This window comes from Cygnus atratus, chromosome 12, assembly GCF_013377495.2.
Source record: "Cygnus atratus isolate AKBS03 ecotype Queensland, Australia chromosome 12, CAtr_DNAZoo_HiC_assembly, whole genome shotgun sequence".
Classification (NCBI taxonomy): Eukaryota; Metazoa; Chordata; class Aves; order Anseriformes; family Anatidae; genus Cygnus; species Cygnus atratus.
The window spans coordinates 19,445,594-19,464,484 of record NC_066373.1 but is presented as its reverse complement, the minus strand read 5'-3'; the positions used below and the strand labels follow the sequence as shown (position 1 = coordinate 19,464,484).

General features: G+C 38.5%; 1 protein-coding gene across 2 annotated transcripts in view; it reads right to left on the bottom strand.

Moving 5' to 3' along the window:
• Positions 1-323: 323 nt before the first annotated feature.
• Positions 324-18,891, bottom strand: part of MYLK3 (myosin light chain kinase 3) — a 40,944-nt gene continuing 22,376 nt past the window's right edge. For both annotated transcript variants that reach the window (XM_050713309.1, XM_035543327.2), the window contains 12 exons: positions 17,542-17,632; positions 16,078-16,516; positions 12,769-13,331; positions 11,518-11,623; positions 10,051-10,144; positions 9,616-9,725; positions 8,264-8,405; positions 7,730-7,800; positions 6,228-6,356; positions 4,995-5,147; positions 3,484-3,616; positions 324-2,127 (listed from right to left, as the gene is read on the bottom strand). In XM_050713309.1, the coding sequence (XP_050569266.1) occupies positions 2,056-2,127; positions 3,484-3,616; positions 4,995-5,147; positions 6,228-6,356; positions 7,730-7,800; positions 8,264-8,405; positions 9,616-9,725; positions 10,051-10,144; positions 11,518-11,623; positions 12,769-13,331; positions 16,078-16,516; positions 17,542-17,632 (2,103 nt within the window). In that variant the 3' untranslated portion in view covers positions 324-2,055. The remainder of the gene's footprint in view (positions 2,128-3,483; positions 3,617-4,994; positions 5,148-6,227; positions 6,357-7,729; positions 7,801-8,263; positions 8,406-9,615; positions 9,726-10,050; positions 10,145-11,517; positions 11,624-12,768; positions 13,332-16,077; positions 16,517-17,541; positions 17,633-18,891) is intronic.

Genomic DNA, 18,891 nt, shown 5'->3' with positions numbered 1-18,891 from the left:
AGCACACTAAGTAGAAAATCAAAACTTACTAAACATTTACCTTTCATTTCTTTGCCTCCCAATGCAATTGAAGCATTAAAAAAAGGAAATAACTTCTGGTCAACTGTAATTAGCAAGAGCCAAATTAATTCCTGATGAGAGTCCTGAAATGAACCAGTAACTTTTTCAGGGAACGGACTCCAAACAAATGCCTGATGGGCAGAGAAAAATCTTAAGTTAATCAACCCCCCACTGAGTAGGAGCTGTAACAAAATATCTCCTATTAAGTCTCATCTAATATGTGGCAGAGGCTCCTCAGGATTGGAGAGAACCCAAGCTAGTGGATGAGCATTCTGTAGTTAAGACCTATTCAAAGATGCTATCAGGTCTGTTTTTTTATTTTTTAAAACAAAGAGGAGGATTAGGCCTGTTCCATTATAATGTAATTTATTAGTATTAGTTCAGAAATATACAGACCAACAAATATAATCACATCTAGCATGCAGAACCACTGTGGAAGAAAAACATAAACAAAAGTGGGCCTTCACAGAAGGTGATACATTGTCAAGATTACCTCATTTGATTTTAATCATTTTTCCCTGTGTTGATTCTGGAAGTGCTGCACAAGCCCAGAATCCAGGAGTAAAAAGTGAGAAGCACTAGAGTGGAAAAGATGACAAGGGTAAGCCATTCCTGAAATCCTCTTTTTTTCTTAGCAACCAACCCTGTTGCTAATTCGAGAGATATAAAAGTCCATAAAGTTAATGGAAGCTTGACACCTTTGCTGGAAAGCTAATTTTAAGAAAAAACAGAAGCTAATACTACTAAGAGCTCATTCAGCTCACACCGAGTTTTGCAGAAACCATTATAGGAATAAAGGAAACCATAGGTCTAATTTTAAAAAAATATTATACTTCTAGCTGCAAGACTGTAAGTGGCTCCAGCTCTTTATACATCAGGAAGAAGTTTTAACATTGCAAATAAGTAGAGTGAAGAAAGTTTAATGTTTGAGAGCAGAGTGGAGAAAAAGGGCTTCAACCTCCCAGCTGGGCCAAAGGCAAAGTCAGGCAATATGCTATTTCTCTGCCACTGAATAGCATTAAGATGTGTTTTGCATATCACAGCATATCCATTTTCCATATAAACTTCATTAGAATTGTCACAAAGGAGAAAAAAAATCCTCAAACTAAAACTTAAGTCACAGCCAATGAAAAGCACTCATAAAATTTAAATGTGTAATCAAGTGTCTGGAAATCTTTTCTGGACAACATGAGATCTTTTTGTACAGAACCAACAGTCATTAGGTAACTTTTATTCGTGGCAGTTTCCCTTATCTCCCCCCAAAGTAAAAGTTCAATCAATTCAGCTCAACTCAGTTGACGATAAGAAAAAACAGTAATGGACAAATTGACTTAAATTGTTTCAAACCAGATTCGTCTTATTTGCTAACTAGGCAGTACCTTCTCTTTAAAGGAGAATAGGAAAAAAAAAGAATCAAAAATTCTCGAGTAGTTGTACTGAATCATCACCCTTATGTTTTAGAAAAAAATAATCTTTATGGAAAACTTATAGAATAAAAGGATGTCCAATATCCTTTTTTTTTCCTAAGTAATAGACACCTGAGCAAAAAAAAAAAAAAAAAAGTGCCACTCTTCTGGCAGTGCTCAGAAATTGATGATGTACGGCAGTTGTGAAGAAAGCCTTTAGAGACCCCATGCTTAGTGTGAGAAACTGAAAAACTGCCCAGGTGTTTTCTGGTATAAACAGACCAACAATATTCTGCAGAACCAAAGCCTTCAGCAAGAAGTCAGCCCTACTAACTGCCATATTCTTCCATCACTATGTACAGCTAAAAACTTGTAAAAACAAACCAAAGTATTTTCCGGTTTCAGAAGTCATTTCAGTGCCTCTGCCCCAAGGCACTTCAGGAACCTAAGCGCTAACACACAATATTTGAGAAAGGCAGATGCAAAACTTTACGTTATAAAAGAAAAGGGTAGAAACTATTGAAGATACGGAGTCCTTCTCCCATGGCTTCATGCCTGTCTTCATGAATGCTAGATGCTTCTTACAAGCTTATGGAAGCTTGACAGCCATACTCTGAGATCTCTTCAGTCTGTTAGCAGCAGCCACCACATAAAAATGTTTCTGTGAACAAAACAGAATAGTCCAAGTGTGAGTGTAACTGAAGTAAAGGACTTTCTGTGGCTGACATGGAGTTTCTTTCAGTGCAGAAAAAAATCCATTTACCTCTAGCCACCCACACCTTGTGTGCATCGCTGTGCATAACAGCTGTGTATTCTGTATTTTAAAGACTGGTTATACAGTGACCAGCTGAAGCAAAGTCCTACTTTTATGAAGGTGCTGAAACATGCTACTCTTGGTGAAAATCTGAGGTGGATAAAAAACTGGCCAAACAGGCAGGCCCAATGTTCTCATCACTGGAACAAAGTTAGTTGGAGGCCCGTTACTAGCGGTCAATATTGGGTCCAGTCCTGTTTAACATCTTCATTAATGATCTGGATGATGGGGCAGAGCATTCCCTCAGCAACCTTGCAGGTGACAGAAACCTGGGTGGAGTGGCTGATTCACCAGAGGGTCATACTGCCACCCAGAAGGACCTCAGCAGGCTGGAGGAATGGGCTGACAGGAACCTCATCAAGTTCAATGAGGGGAAATGTGGAGTCCCGCACCTGGAGAGGAACAACCCCATGCCCCAGCACATGCTAAGGGCTGACTGGCTGAAAAGCACCTTTGCAGAAAAAGACCTGAGGGTCCTCGTGTCTTTAGATGATGTAATTTTTAAAACACAAATGCAAAAGTGTGAGAAGAAACAGCTGGAGTGCAAGAATGGAGAAAGCGTAAGTCTCAAGTTTAACTCCTTGACAAGGAATTACAGCTCTCCAGTGATAGGAGAAAAGGAAATGGACCTGAGTTGTCCTCACATTTCCTCCATTGCTTATTCGTAAAAGATTACAATGTTCGCCTTTCAGGATCAATTATTTACAATCCAATAAAGATTCCAGTAGAAATTCTCATCTATCATTTTTTCAGCCAAAATTTGCTTCTGAAAGAGTATGGGCTTATCAGAAAGGTCCTGACGAGTTCTCTGGATGTGTTTAAACCTATTTTTTTTTCTCTTCCACTCTCTGCAGTGGGAGGCACAAAACTGCCTTATGTTGTACCCCTACCCTATAGTGACAACACAACAAAGCAACTGTTGTCAATGCACAAATATCTCCATTATGAAAACAAAACAAACAAACAAAAAAACACAAAAAACCATTCAGAGTAAGCTAAACAGCATTTGAAGCCTCTGCACTTGTAAAGAAATCAGATGTAAAACTTTAAATACTAATTAGAAGGAGACTTCCCAAACTCATGTTAACAAGAAAAAACCCTACAAGTAAAAGTAAGCCAAGATACAAAGAAGCAGATAATGTCCCTGCCTGTGCTGAGCTGTTTTTCCTCTGGACATAAATTTTCCAGGCTTAGTCTAGTTACCTTCCATTTTCTCTGAGCCATGTAACTCTGCAGCAACAACTGGGACTTCAGGCGAAGCTTGGACTTCTTGGCTTTGGCAGGCAGATTGTTTAACCACTCGTGTTTCAAACACTGTGTTGCACTCATCCGGCAGCTGCAGGAAAGGAAATCTAACATGTAAACACAGCCACCCTCTTGCCATTCTCAGAGCCTTGTGCTCCTCAATCTTACTGATCAAAGAATTTTGCCTTAAATAAACCACGCAAGTTCTTGAAATGCTGTTCAACCCAGATCATAGGGTCTTAACGACATCCTGCACTCTCCAGCATAAGGAGTGAGTGGTGTGAAAAGCTGCCAGGGGGTCTGCAGTGGGTTGATTGTCCTGTCCTTAAATATTCAGCTGTGCCTTTTTTTTTTTTTTTTTTTTGGGGGGGGGGAGGTGTTTTGAAGCAGCAGCTGTACAGGTTCATCAGTTTATGTATCATTTTGTTATATGCATCAAGAACTGCTGAGAGAATCACTTCATACAAAAAAATATTTTTGCTGTTGTCTATCTACCCCTATAGTGCAGGCTTATTCTGTGTCTCATATTTAAAAAGCACAAATGTCTGTTCACCCTAAACTTGGATCAAGCTAAGCACAGATTATACGCTGACATTCATCAGCAGGCCCAAATCTGAAAACCTATACAAAAGCTTTGAGAAATACAGTAATAGAGAAACGAGTTTTATTTGGGAAGGTTTGGGGGGGGGAAAGCAGCAGGGGGAAGAGAGACAGAAAAGGTTGAGAAAAAAATTGTTCAGAATGTAATTAGTAAGCTAATGGATTTGTCTGATTTAGGTAGTGACCTCGAAGATACTAATATTCTAAGCACTTCTTTGAATTCCCCTCAAACACACAATCTACTTTATTGTGTGCATCGTTTCCTGTTTTGATTAGTTTTGTATCACTACTCAGCAAGAGAAAAAAACTTTCTACCCACTTACCCCATCCATCCACAGTCATAGTCTGACATCAACATCACCCTCACTCTCTTGGCATTTCATATATACAATTGTTTTTTATTTCACTGTAGCCCAGAATAAGAAGCCACATGCAGAGTTAAGTCCCAAATGCTCCCTAATATCTACCAAATGCATTTAGACTACTTTTGAAGAGAACTATGCACGTTTTCACATCTGCAGCTTCCATTTATCCTCTGTGGCATTCAAGATTTTTTTTTTTTTAACGAAAGAAATAGCTTTTGCTCAGCGAAGGAATATTAAAGACAGATTCCTACAGAGCAAATCCTTCCAGATTTCCTTTGTTCTGCCTGTGTTGATGCTGCTGTGAAAGGCAACATTCCTCAGCCATGGTACATAGACATCTTCCTTTTAAACAGGGGCTTCTGAATCACTGAGAAACTGCCCAGTAAGCACAAGTAGAGGGTAGAGCAAACAAAAACGTCACATAATAAGTTCTCATTGTTGACTAACTCAAACAGTCAGCTAGGAAGAACTTCATGTTATTAGGTGGTCAGAGAAGGAAAGTACCTTTTCTCTTTCACAAGTAGTCTGGAAATAAAGTCTTTCGCTTCCTCTGATAGCTGTTCAAATGCTTCTGCATCAAAATCCCAGCTGCAATTGACTACATAATTCATTGTCTCTGCATCAGTTTCTCCCAGGAATGGGGACAGGCCACTAAGCCTTAAAAAAAGAAAAAAAAAAGAAAAAAAAGTGGAATGGGAGGTAAGTAGCTATACGCAAGATGAGTTTCTCCTCTCCTGAATCCTCTGCTTTACAATTGTAGCTAGCTTATCATGAGGAAGGGCTTTCAGTTATGGGGGGGTTCAAGTTCTCAATCCCTGTTAAAGATAAGCCAATAGTTCGAAGTAATAAAGCATCATCATATCATTACTGTTACTGTCTAGCGCCTAAGTCAGGGAGCACTGTTAACGGATCCCCCCAAAAAAAATAATTCAGCAGGGATTTAAGTACATACTTCAGTGCATTCCCAGCTAGGAAAGCTAGGAGGGCTCAAGAGCTTTCCTAAACCAAGGTGCATATCCCAGTTTGGCCTGAATTAAACTGAATTCTGAACAATAGCATCCTGTTTTCAGTTAGTTTCTAAGCCCTGATTTATTGTTTCAATAATTTATTCCTTCATTCAGCTGCTTTTTGGCTAACAAATTTAAACCAGAAATTTATCTCGTTCACAGAAAGCATCTGTGCAAAATTCTGAGAATTTTTCAAATAGAATCAGCTTGTCAGAAGCCACAGATTTTGGACAGACAAACTCTCCACAGCCACCATGCAGATATTGGAGATGTTTTACCCTCGTTTGTGACATGACCTGTGGCCTAACATCTGACATTAACCCCTCTGTGCAGATGCATACCAAGTCCCAGCTAATAAAATAATCAGACTGCAAATTTGAAAATTAATCTATATCCTCAAGAATGCAATCAAAATGGAAATTTAGACATGATTTAGTGCACTCCTCTGAGTAATCATGACCTGGCCCACTTTAACTTGCTAAATAAGTTGGTAAATACATTTATGTATTTATCAAAAGGGTTACTTGTTGTTTAGAGACTTAATATCCACCTTATATCTTCATATTAAAAGCCTGTGGCTTGGGGTTGTTTGTTTTTAACAGAATGAATTAGGAGTCACATCCAAATGGACTCAATGGCTGTTGCATTCCTGCTTTGCAGATACACTTGACTGGTGTCTTCTTGCGGAGCCTTTCGTGCCATTACCACAATCCCTCACAGGCTTACTTACAACATGTATGTGATGACTCCTACACTCCACATGTCTGTTGGGAAGGAAACAAACTCATAGTTCACTACTTCAGGAGCCAAGAACTCTGGAGTTCCAAAATTAACCTTCAGTTTTTCACGAGGCTTGTACCTTTATCAGAAAGAGACATGCATCAGTGCTGAGAGCAGGCTGGGGAAACAAACCTCTCATTTGTAAAAATCAAGGCATGCCTAAAAGGACAGAGCATCCAGACTCACCCAGACAACCAGGACAGCATTAAGGTCTTAAAAGGATAAATTGGTGAATTTTGCTGTGACCACAGTTATAATAAACCATCAGCTATCCCCTTGCCAGAGCAAAATAAAAAGGAAGACCAAGGGCAATAAAACCTGCAAAGGCCTCTCCCAGAAAGTGATAGAAGACTCTCTGCCAGGCTCCACAGGATGCTTTCCAGCAGATACTGTCCAACACAAAATAAATAAACCAGCTTCCATTGAAATGGGTTAGAAGAGCATTAGCTTTGTGGGATATGCCCAGCTGTACCTCAGGGTAAAGGTCTATATCACAGATATGAGCACAGTATAACTGCTAAGGTGGGACTCTGAAGAGGATTATATTTGAGCTTGGTGACAAGTAAAACAGTGATCCATATATAGAGAAAATGATACTGTTTTATTACTTAAAAGTGAAGGGTACAGACACGGAATAACCAGTAATGTTTCACATATAGCAGCTGAAGCCACATCTATGTACAGAGACAGAAAACAATTAAAGCATTGCTTTTACATCTCCATTTCCTCGAAGATTTTGTTTTCAATCCTGTTTTAGTGAAAGTTTGCATCTTTACCCTCCTTCTCAAAATGAAAATAAATTAGCCTCAGTATATCCATTTGCTTTCATAAAATACTTCTAACAGAAAGGAGTCCTTGGACAGATGACAGGGTTTGATACATACGCACACATTGGTATGTCTATGTATGTACCAGGTTTTGGCTTAACAAGCCCCAAAGGGTTTAGAGAAGAAATACACATTTTTATTGTTATACCAACAGGATTCATTCCTTTCTATTCTAGAGGAACTGATTCATGCTCCCACAGCTTTCCTCTAACAAGGCAAGCAAAGTAAAAGAAAAGTCTGTATTTCTCTAAGGGTTTCCCATTTCATGGGGGATGGCTCAAACATTTTTGTTTAGCAGATAATTTCCACAACCAGAACTTGCACAACAAAACTCAGCAGTCATGAAGTCTCTAGCACCTTCATGAAGTCCCTGGAGTAAAAGCTCTACATGGGGAATCATTTTGAGATAATTAGAACAGCAGCGTAGGTTTATCCAACAGAAACATTATTTGAAAATGTAATTAGATAATTAATGCACACAGCAGAAAACTCATGACTGCAGAAGCATATCAGTGATCTCATTCACATATCGGAATCACTTTAGGGACCCCAAAACACAAAAATATAACAAGAACTACCAAAAACACGTTTATTTAAAAAAAAAAAATCATAACTGAACTCTTACCTCCTTGCTAATCCAAAATCAATAATTTTAATCTGGTTTCCTGTGTGGTTTACACATAATATGTTTTCAGGCTATAAAAAGATAAGAGAGTATTTTTAGTTAAATTTATGTCTGAGAAACAAATCTAGCAAAAGAGTAAAAAAACCTCAGAGACAGTAGTCATAATTTTTAGGATGATTCTTTTCCTTCTATTCCCATTACGGAAGAGATTTGACTGGCATACTGAGTTAACGAATGGTTTGGTTTTTGATCTATAAAGAAGTTTAACTTTTGTTCCTGTGAACTTTTGTGTTCCTCTGTAAAAACAGAGTCGAAGTTTTGCCTTCAAAAGCAAGCTACCAAATAAACATTGAAAAAATACGAATCTCTAAAGCTTCATTCACTGTGACTACTCAATTAAGGAAGTCTTTTTTTTTTTTCCTTTTTTTTTTTTTAAATGAAATAAGTCAATGAAATAATTCTCTTCTTGCAATTAGAGACTGTAGTGGTCCAAACCACAGCAACACTAAAGAGTAAAGAGTATGAACTACTGACCTTCAGATCTAAATGGAGAATATAATGCTGGTGCAAGTAGTGGACTCCTTCACAGATTTGTTTGGTAAATAAGATTGCATCCAACTCTGTTAGATGGTAGTTTTCATCTATGATCCGGTCAAATAATTCACCACCATCAAGACTAAAATTTTGACATAGAGAAGTGTTAAAAAAGATAAAATTCCTCATTAGCTCAACTTATTTCCAAGTTGGAAACTTAAGTCCTAATTTAGCACAGGACCTAACATTACCATCCAGTAAAAGTGTATCAGTATTCTCAATGACTTCAGGAAAATTATTTTTGAGTGTGAGATAAAGTATTAATCTACAGCACCTTCCAAATTGGAAAACTTGTTGCTAATATTTGGTGGGTGCAGGGAGAATCAAACAAACTCAAGACCACACAACCTGGAGACCAGATGGGGAACTGGAGAAAGCCTAGAGAAAGGAACTCTTCAAGCTACACAGTGTAATGAATGAAACTTCTAAAACTGAAAGCTGCTTTACTTGAGCTGACAATTGAAATTAAGTCTGCACAAAAATTAAGAGAACATTACATCAAACATAGCTCCAACAAGGTTCTGCAACATAACAATTCTAATTTTCTATTTTAAAAATTGTAATATACACATTTTAAATGTACTATATTTATATTTGCTATTTCATTTTGTTTCCTTTTTTCCTTCACACCATTAACAATTAGTTCTGTAGTGGAAATTCGGTTTGTTTATAAATGAAAAGCAATATGCAACTACACAGAAAAGCCAGGAGGCATACATCATTAGATCTCCCTTTTGTGAATTCCATATTTGACTTAGATTTTTTTTTTTATGCTGCAAATGGGAAGGCATGCTTATTAAGCTTCATATTATTCAAATGGGAGCAGACCATGGATGTAAGGAATTTCTTTCTTTCTCCATGTCTATTCTATTTCTACTTGAAACACTTCACTTCTCCTCTTGTCTGGGTCTCTCACATTCACTTTTTCTCTGAGGTTTTACTTACCCTCAACACCTCTTTAGAATTTGGTAGCTAGGTACAATGTTAGGGGGCCTGTAAGTTAAACTAAAATGAAAAATGAACCACAGTGAAGTTCTGTTCATTAACTATCTTGTAATTTGGTTCGCGCACTTGAAGATAGCTACCTTTCTTGGCACTTGCTTAAACCACAAGGTTGCCAAATATATATATTTTTACCTGAAGAAATTACCTTGAAAATAAGTATTTTCTACTCTCACAGGCTGTGAAGCCACTCAAGACTTTTTCACACCTTGGAATTATCATTCTCAGTTTCTTTTAGTGACCAAAGCAAACTCCAAAAACTGGCACTTTCTGAGATAATTTAAACTTACTATTCCATGATCAAAGTGATATTATTTTTGGCTTCAAAGGCATCATAAAGCTGGATCAGATTCACGTGATTTAATTGGTTCATTATGTGAATTTCATTTTTCACTTCCTCCTGAAAAAGGAACAAATTAACAAAAAATGAGCAAATATGCTCCTTAATTTCTAATATATTCAAATATAATTATTTAAAACCCTACAGCAGCTGTACCGCAGGCCTCCTGTGAACAAAAGGCTTGATCACAAACACTGGAGATGACAAACAGTCAAACAAAGCCCAAGCTACTACTTAATAAGACAGATTTTACAATATTTGATACTATGCAATGAGAAGTTGACTTCTATGGTCTGATTCAGTGAGGTAGTGCTAAGGTGTTTGCAATACGCTCATGTAAAACAAGCAACAGTATGCTCATTTAGGTTCACAGGAACATGGTTACCTTTTCTTTTGCTCCTTTCACTTTTATGATTTTGGCTGCCAGATTGAGACCAGTTGCTATTTCCGTGCACTTGTGGACTTGCCCAAAACGCCCCCTGTTGACACCAAACAAAAGTTGGAATACAGATTAACACAGCTCACTGAAAAAAAACTTTTCAAACTATTCTTATCATTGATTTAAAAATAGCACAGTACAAAGTGAACAGAATCAGGTGGCCAGCAGCATGAATCTCCTCTTTCTCTCAGCTTATGAAGGATTAGTTTTATCTTTCCAGCCAGTTGTTCAATGCTTACATTAAAATATTATGCCCCCTTCGTATTACTACGTTTCATAATGGTATGATGACCTGATGATATTCTTTTTCGGTTCTGTAACTGTACCCACTTGCTGTCCTTCAGTGATGTGTTAGTGGGTATATTAACAAGGATATTTCTGTCTTGATCTCATAACTTTTAAAATGACTAACACCCATAACCGTAGCCACTCCACAGGCTGCATTTCTTGCATGTTGTAAATTCTCCCGTGTCACCCAGATACATTAATGTCCCTTGGGATGATTTCTAAACATCATCTTCCCTGCTATTGCATCATCAGGCTTATACTTGAGCCATATACGTACTTGGATTAGCCTGTTAAATCAAAGCTTCTTGTCAGATAAGTAAGTATACAGCCACACAAAGGCTGAAGCAGCTGCAGATTTCCCATGAGTGAAGACTAAATGCAAGGGCAACATAATTATAATTTTTCCCCTTAGTTTTCTTTCACAAAATATTCAGCATGGCAAAAAAAAAAAAAAAGAGCTTTAGAAGCTGCCTGACCTAGCGGGCTTTGGTGACTTGAAATGCTTTGAATCTGTCTGCCTGAGGGTTACAAGTTTTTATCTCAACTCCAGCTGTGGCAAGGATTATTACAACAAATGCAAAAGACAGTCATCCAAGATCACTGTCAGGAGTCTGAAAATCGAACTGGGGCAGAAACCAGTAACCTAAAGAACTTGGAGGTGCCCTTAGATTATATACCAACCCACAGGCAGGTTGATACAAGGGAAACTATCATAGCCCAGAAAAAGCCGTGAGGATGAACAGAGGCATAGAAAGATCTGACATCCTATTTGCATTCTTTTTCCTTGCTTCACTATCCTAGATAAAATTTACTCTTTTCTTGCTCTACTTTCAGTTTCAACCAACTCCTACAAGGCTTAAGGCACTGAGAATGTTACAGAACGTGACCATATCAAAATAGAAGAGAAGGTATTCATAAGATATACCAAAAACAGGTAGATACATTTGAATCACTTTTTGCTCAACTCAAACCCACAGAGTAAAGAAGTGAGCTGGTATGTGTCGCTCCCCATGCTGCTGCACGTTGGAGCCACCTGAAGATGATCTCTCTAGTTCTTGATCTAACTGCATTTGCTTGTGACTTAGCCACCACCTGCAGTACAGCTTTAGGGACACAGAGACTTACCCCCCAAGTACTTCATGACGACACACTGAGTAGCACGTTGTCACTTCTGTTTGCTTGACACTCACTATGCGATGTTCAAAAGGAGCCGGGGGAGAAGGGCTGTCATCTAAAGAGGAGGAAACCAAGTTATTGAGACATTTTGCCACATAGTACTGCAACTTCAGCTTCCTCATACCAATGTTTTTGGTCCACAAGACATGCATGCCACCTTGTTGTGTTGGTCAGTAAAAGGAGACGTCTCAATTGTCTTTTGTGGTCCTGGTACCTACAGCTCCACAAATCATATATCCCCTTACTTTCAGCATCACTATTCCTGAAGGGGCAAGCCCAGTTTCTCAGAGATGAATTGCTGAGGCAGAGCTGGGAATGCAAAACACAAACACAGCTCTTCCCCTGCTGCAGCACTCAGCTTTTCTGTGGCAGTAGGGCTCTAAGGGAAAAATACCAAGGGCCCAGACAAGCCAACCACAGACTGCTGCTGGTAAGCTACTCATGAAAATGCTCAAAACAGAACTTTAGTATAAAGCACTTCAGTACAGGACTACCCTCTCTCATCTTTTCTCTTTGCTTCCTGTTCATCTACCATGTCATCACCTTTTCTTCTACTGGAATTTGGATAAGCACTGCAGTATCTGGATAACATTAAACATGAAATTCTTTTACTATTTTTAGAGTGGAATGAAAGTAAAATATCCAGAAACAATGGAATTATTTCTTCATTTTAAACGAGAATCAGTTGAGTATGCAAACTCAAGTACTTGGCTTCTTATCAAAAAAGTAAAGAATAAAATAGGATTACAAAAATATATACATTTGCATTTGTAGAAAGCCATAAGGGAGGTACTGAAAACATCCGAAACCTCTCTATTGCTTCAAGTAAGGAGCTTTTACTGCTAACAGTCTTTTACAGATGAGGAATAAAGGCCTGTAACTGAGGATAGGATTCCACCTCCTGACTCTCAACCCTGCTTTTTTAACACAGTAAAATCACAGGACACTTTGATTATTAACATTTTACTTTATGCATTAACAAAAGATATCACCTGACAAAATTATCTGGAAGTTTGAAAAAAATTATATTTGATCTTCTTTTCATCATTGAAGGTATCTGTAGTGTTTAGGTAAATGCTCTTGAACTGTAAGACACAGGTGGTAGAGCAAGTACCACTCCAGCTACTATTATATCTATAATACACATGAGTAGCCATATAAAAGTGTAAAAGTTTCCAAAAGTAAGTACAAGCAACCTACCAATGACCACTTCATCCTGTGTGGAAGGCTCTTTGCTAGCTTCCAATGACGTAGTGTTCTGCGGTACCATTCCTGCACATTGGCCTACATCATTTTCACTTCCTCCTGAAGATGCAGACTCAGATTCTCTCTTCTCAGACCCAGTAACTGTCAAGGAATCTTCTGCTTTTATTGTTTCTTGATGGATTTTCACTTCTATCCCCAGATCTTTCTTTGGCTCTGTTGCAGAGGTATTTTGTGAGGCTTTAGGCTTACATTTTAGTTCTGACTTGTCTTCAGTCTTTTTACCTGGTTTGGGCTTGTTCAGTAACAGCTGTTGCTTGCCTGTTTTTGATGCAAGATCGTTTTGCTTACTGTCCCCTTTCACTTCTTGATTTGGTTCAGTGCTGATGTTCTTAGGACTCTGTTTAAGTTTTAATTTACCAGGCAGCTGTTCATGTACTTCTGCTGATGTGGAGGATGGGGATTTTACTTTGGGACATCCGTGTCTGTGATCATTTGAGATTTCTTCTTTGGTCTTGATCTTTTCTTTCATTTCAGCCACATGGACATTGATGGATATCCTGCAGAGCAAACAGTTGACATTACATGCAGATGGCTAGCCTTGCTGTTGTAACTTTGTGTGGGTAGAAAATTAAAACGCAGATTTCTACAGTATTAAAGAAACTTAACCGTATCAATCCTCTTAAAAAATACAGCACTAGAAAGCACCAAAAACCATGCTGATGCTTCTTCTGTGTCCTTGTCTGTGCATACGTCTGCCTTCTCTGAACACAAGATGTCGCACAGACTGAAAAGTATTAGCCCAACCATTTGAAAGCTCTTCCATTTTTTGCAACTATTATAGTTGGTCTAATAAACTACTGCTCGTGGGCAGAAAGGTGGTAGTGACTATCTTCACCAACTACAGTAAGGCCAAGTACTTAAGTGTCTGACTGTTCATACAGCTCTACAAATCTGAATGTTCACATCCATCCTAGTCCTCTTGCAGCTTGCTGACTTGCAAACTCAAATGTGTGTTTGTGTTTTATGGGATAGCATTCTTCCCACAGCCAAGTGTTAAAAACACAACTTTCATAACTCTCACTCCATTAATGCTATTCTCCTTGGTGTTTCAGCTACAAGAAAAGTTTAAACATTTTCCCCCTCTCTTTTGTTGCCTAAAAAGAATATGATTTAAAATCAAACCTCTATACACCTACAGTTCAAATACGCTTGTATTGTAATTTGAGTCAGCTATTACTGGTTCAACCGTCAGTAACAGTCTGATTTCAGCGAGGCTGAACTGAAGCCTGTGAAGCCTTAAAGTAGATTTCATATAACTGAAATGAAAGAAAATTTCTGAAGTCTAGGGGAAAATGCATCCCATTTCCCAGAAGTTACTGCCTGTTCCAGAGGAGCTACCTTATTACAAAACATGTAAAATAAAATTGTTTCCACTTTTGCTTAATGAGTCCAAAGTTTCTCATGTTTAGCACCTTTAACACACTGTGCATTGTGCTATGAATCTAAACTGCACCAGGAGTGAGCTACTGGAGCAGCTGAACACTGCTCTGAGCAAACACTTCCACTGCTATCTAGACAAGCCTGAACTTGACAGGACTCTTGGGCATTTCTCCAAACAGGAGAACACAATGTTCTTTTGACACTTCTGTGTGGGCTTACAGACTTCATTAAAAGTAGCATTCATTTTTAGAGACTCATTTACCAAACTCACAAGCATAATAGCTACCTTGTTCAGGAGGGCTGCCTTCCTCTTGGATTTACTCTAGGTTCTGCCTTCTAGTTAACCGTTGACCTCCAACTCCCCCAAACCAAACTCTCTGGGACTCACACATCCCCTCTGTCCAAACCACCCAGCTGCTGTCTATCTGTGAGTTCCCCCCGGCATAGCATGTTCAACCAGCACTGACTTCTAAGGGGGTGCACAACTGTTCATCAGCTGCTTCACAAACACCTTGAGCCAACCTCAAGGTGGGAGCCTCTGAGGCAGCGCAGACCCATGCCAGCTTGCTAGAAGCAAGGTGCCTTCAACTCACAAGCCAAAGACTATAACCCACAGGCAAAATACAGGGAGGTCCCTCCATTCATAGTGCTATTACACCAACCAATTTGGAGATAACAGTGTCTATAACCTGTATACAAAGTTGCTCCTGAATGTTGGCACGAGGCAGTGGTGGTGAAAGCGTCTACTGCTTTCTCCTACCATGTCCTTACGCTTAGCCTCTTAGGAGAAATAAACCCAATGAGCCAGTCTTTGCAGCGTCATTTCTCTCATGAAGCCTTAGGTGCTGAGATCAGGACAACTCTCTCTCTCTCCTTTTTTTTTTTTTTAAAAGGAGTCCTGTAAGCCCAGTAGACACCTACCCAGTGCACAGGAAAATTTAGATGAAATTTAGATGTCTGCCCCATATTTGCAAGTACTGATAAAATTCAAAGCTTCCAAATTCAAGTATGCACATACAAAAGTAGTATCGCATTCTTGTCTGGGCTTCAGGTATCAATTTGTACACAGAAGGAATAGGGTAATTGCACACACACACACAGTAATGTACATTTATACTTATGTGTGAGTGTGTATACCATCCATACACACACATATTTGTCAACCCCAACAGGGAAGGCATGGCACTTAAAGTTTGTCACAGAATTGGCATCTATTGGGGCTTGGTTGGTAGGGTTTTGTTTGTTTCTAATGGACTTAAAATCAAATCCTGATTAAATAATTTAAAAGGAATTTAAAAGGAAAAGGATTATAAAAGACATATTGCAAAGCACTTATATGAGGAAAAGATTAGGCTAATAAAGAATAAAAAAAAATGAACAATCTGGTCATACCTTTAAGTAATCAAGGCATGAAAAAAAATCCTTGAAAACACTGAGGATGGGAAATGAAAAATTCTTCAGTTTTGTTATATATTAGTAAATAACTTACATTTCTTTCATCCTCATGTTTAGAGAAAAAAGAGGATTTTGAAAGGAATGAATTATGAAAGTCCATCTACGTGAGCTATAGAAGGGCAGTCTCATTCGTATCTCTAATACACAGTAGCCCCTATCACATCACAGGTCTCCCATACGTCTAGCCCTCTAACTTCTTGGCTTCATAAAAATTTACAGGGGGCTTCTGGTGCTTTGAGTTTTTTTGCTTTAACCTTTTGTAAGGTCTCACTGCACCTTTCTTCAGCATGGCTGTTTTACCTCTCGATCATGCCTAAGCAGGAACTGCCTCCTTTAACAACATTTTTTTTCCTTCTAACACGTGAAATGGTTTCAGATCATACAGAAAACTACCAACAAGACCATTACCTGGTATGTGTCACCTCACACCCTGTGTCAGATATAGCCTGGGATGTCGAGGGCACAGCTTCCTGGGATGCCACACTTGGCAATGGAGGTTTGTTTTCATTCTCTCCAAGTTTCTGATGAACAGGCTGCCTGGAGCACTCATCTAGGCGTGGGGCTCCATCCATATCATGTGCTTTAACAGGAACATTTTGGTTGCCTACGTGATCTTGATTTACCAAGGGAAGACCATTGTGTTGATTCAAAGCTTTGACACCAACGTCCTTTTGCTGTTGACAGCTCTTAGAGCTCTGTTTCTTGCCAGCACCTTCTACTGCTTGCTGCTGTGCTGTCCTCTCTTTAGCTTGGGGTTTCAAGTCAGCTTTGTTGGCTACAACACTGGAAGCGTTCACCTTCTCACATGCTTCATTGTTTAGATTCAGCTTTTTCACACATTTAGTCTCTGAATAAAAACATGCCATTAATAAGCTATCCTTGACAAAAGTGACAGCAAAAAGAAAAGGAGCAAAGTAACCCAGCCATTCAAAACAACCTATGGAGTTAGGTACATCTGAACAAGTAGCAAGAAAGCATCCACTGAAAGGTTTAAAAATCCTTACACCCACAGGCTGGAGACAGCCATTATTAACGCTCATGGCTTAATCAGCGCCTTAACTGCTTTTCCACAAAAGGGAAAGAAGGTTCTTCCATACCTTCTCATGACAATGATTGTGCATATTAATAATGGAAATTTCTATGGTAACTTCTTTCATGGTTCAGCATGCACAGGTCACTGGCTATCAAGATCAGTTCACTAACTTGTGTAGCCTTGGACTCAAAATTGTGACCAGCTGTCTGCTTTATTTTTGTTACTTCCTAAATGCTGAAGCTAAAAAGGGACTGTCCATTATTTAAAGGATTCACTGACATTTTGTGAAGACAACAGCAATGACAGGGTCTGCTCAACATCACGTTCACCCTGTTGCAACTCACAGGCAATGGATGCAACACGGCAACACACCCTATTTAGGATGCAACACAGCTACACCCTATTTAGGAGTCTAGCCCTGACATGGCAATGAAACTTGCTGATTAAAAAAGATATTCCCAATGTCAACATGTCCCTATTTCAGAGAGGGAGAGGGTTGGGTCAGTCATACGGTTTAGGTTTGCTGTGCGATATTGCCACCACCTTCATGGTATCTCACAACAAGTACTGATCTCTTAAATCAGATCACTGTTATATGAAAACAAAGAAACTGTAGCCAAGCAAAGACGCTGCTTTTAGTTCTCGGTTTTTGTGGGGTTCGATCTGGGGGACAGATGTTCTTACATAAAATGTAATCTATTTTCCCAATACTGGTGGATGAAGTTACTCAATCACATTTGAGTAATTCAGGTAGTGGGAAACGGCAGGCTATTAGTTTCCAGTTTGTCTGCTGCACATTCTAGAGTCAAAGACTGTAGCATGCCCAGAGTGCCACATACCTTCCAAAGGCTTTTTGCTTTCAGTTTGGGTTCCTCTGTTACTAAGCCCATGCTTGGGTTTTGCGCCACTCTCTTCAGGCTTATCTTTGGCCTAAAAATGACAGCGGAACACAAAAATGACAGTTATAGTCAAGAGTGCTTATTTTCCACTAGGTTCCTCTAACTCTGTAGGTATTGAGACCCTGTAAAATGGACACTGACACCTCTGACCTTCTGAATTTTTAGGTACTATTGTATTTCCTTTCCGCTTTCTTGAGCTTCTCCCTGCTTTTGCAAAAAGGCATACTTCTAAAACATGATGACACAGAATAATACATTAGATCTCTGCTTTCCAAAATTTTAACTGTAAGAGATTTTGCCTCATGTAATCTGTATCCACACCGATTAAAAAAAAAAAAAAAAAAAAAAAAAAACAGGATATATAAAGCATAAGAAATATCAGAAAAGGAAATTGCATTGTATTTCTGTCACTTGTTGACTGGTGACTGAAACACAAGCAATATCTTTATAGATACAGTAATATATTTGTCTCAAAACATCTAAAGATTCATCATTTGAACTACAATAGAGGTGACACAGACAAAGAACCCTTAGCTTTATTGCAACTCTTGTATACGTACTTGACATTATATGTCACCTCTGTCATGATTAAAAGCAATCTTATTTTAGCAGCACAAATTTATTTTAAGCAAATGTAATCCTCCAATTAACACAGCACAGAGGAGGGTTATTTTTTAACAGCATCACTAAACACTTTAAACAGCAATACATTTGTAATATAATTAAAAATAAATAACAAATATTTAGCAAAAAAACATTACAAAAATAGGAAAAGGCATAACCTATTTCTTGGCTGACATATAATGAAAATCTAGTGATGAGCAGCCTCTTATCTTCATTTATATAAGGAAATAAACAATGCCTCATTTTTTTCTGCAGGTAATTGATTAGAAGTCTACTGCAAATCAGACCCTTCACTTGTTAGTAAAAACAGTTATGGATTAAGTTTTTTATGCTCCAACCTTACAGTTTCCTCAACAGAACACACTCCTCCATCCCTTCCCCCCCGAAAAAAAACCACACAACAAAATACCCCAAAATAGTAAAATATCATTACCATTTTTATTACAGCTCTAAGCAAACCTGCAACAATGACCAGGCGCAACATTATTCTTGCAAAATCCTATGTGCAAAGAAAGCCTTGGATAAGTAACAGTATAATGCTGTTTTGTTGTTGCTGTTGGTTTTTCTTTTCTTTTTCCCTTTCCTTTTTTTCTTTTTTTTTTTTTTTAATTAAAAAGGTGGCTTGGATCCTATGAAGCTCAGTTCACAGTCTTTTATTAATTTGAC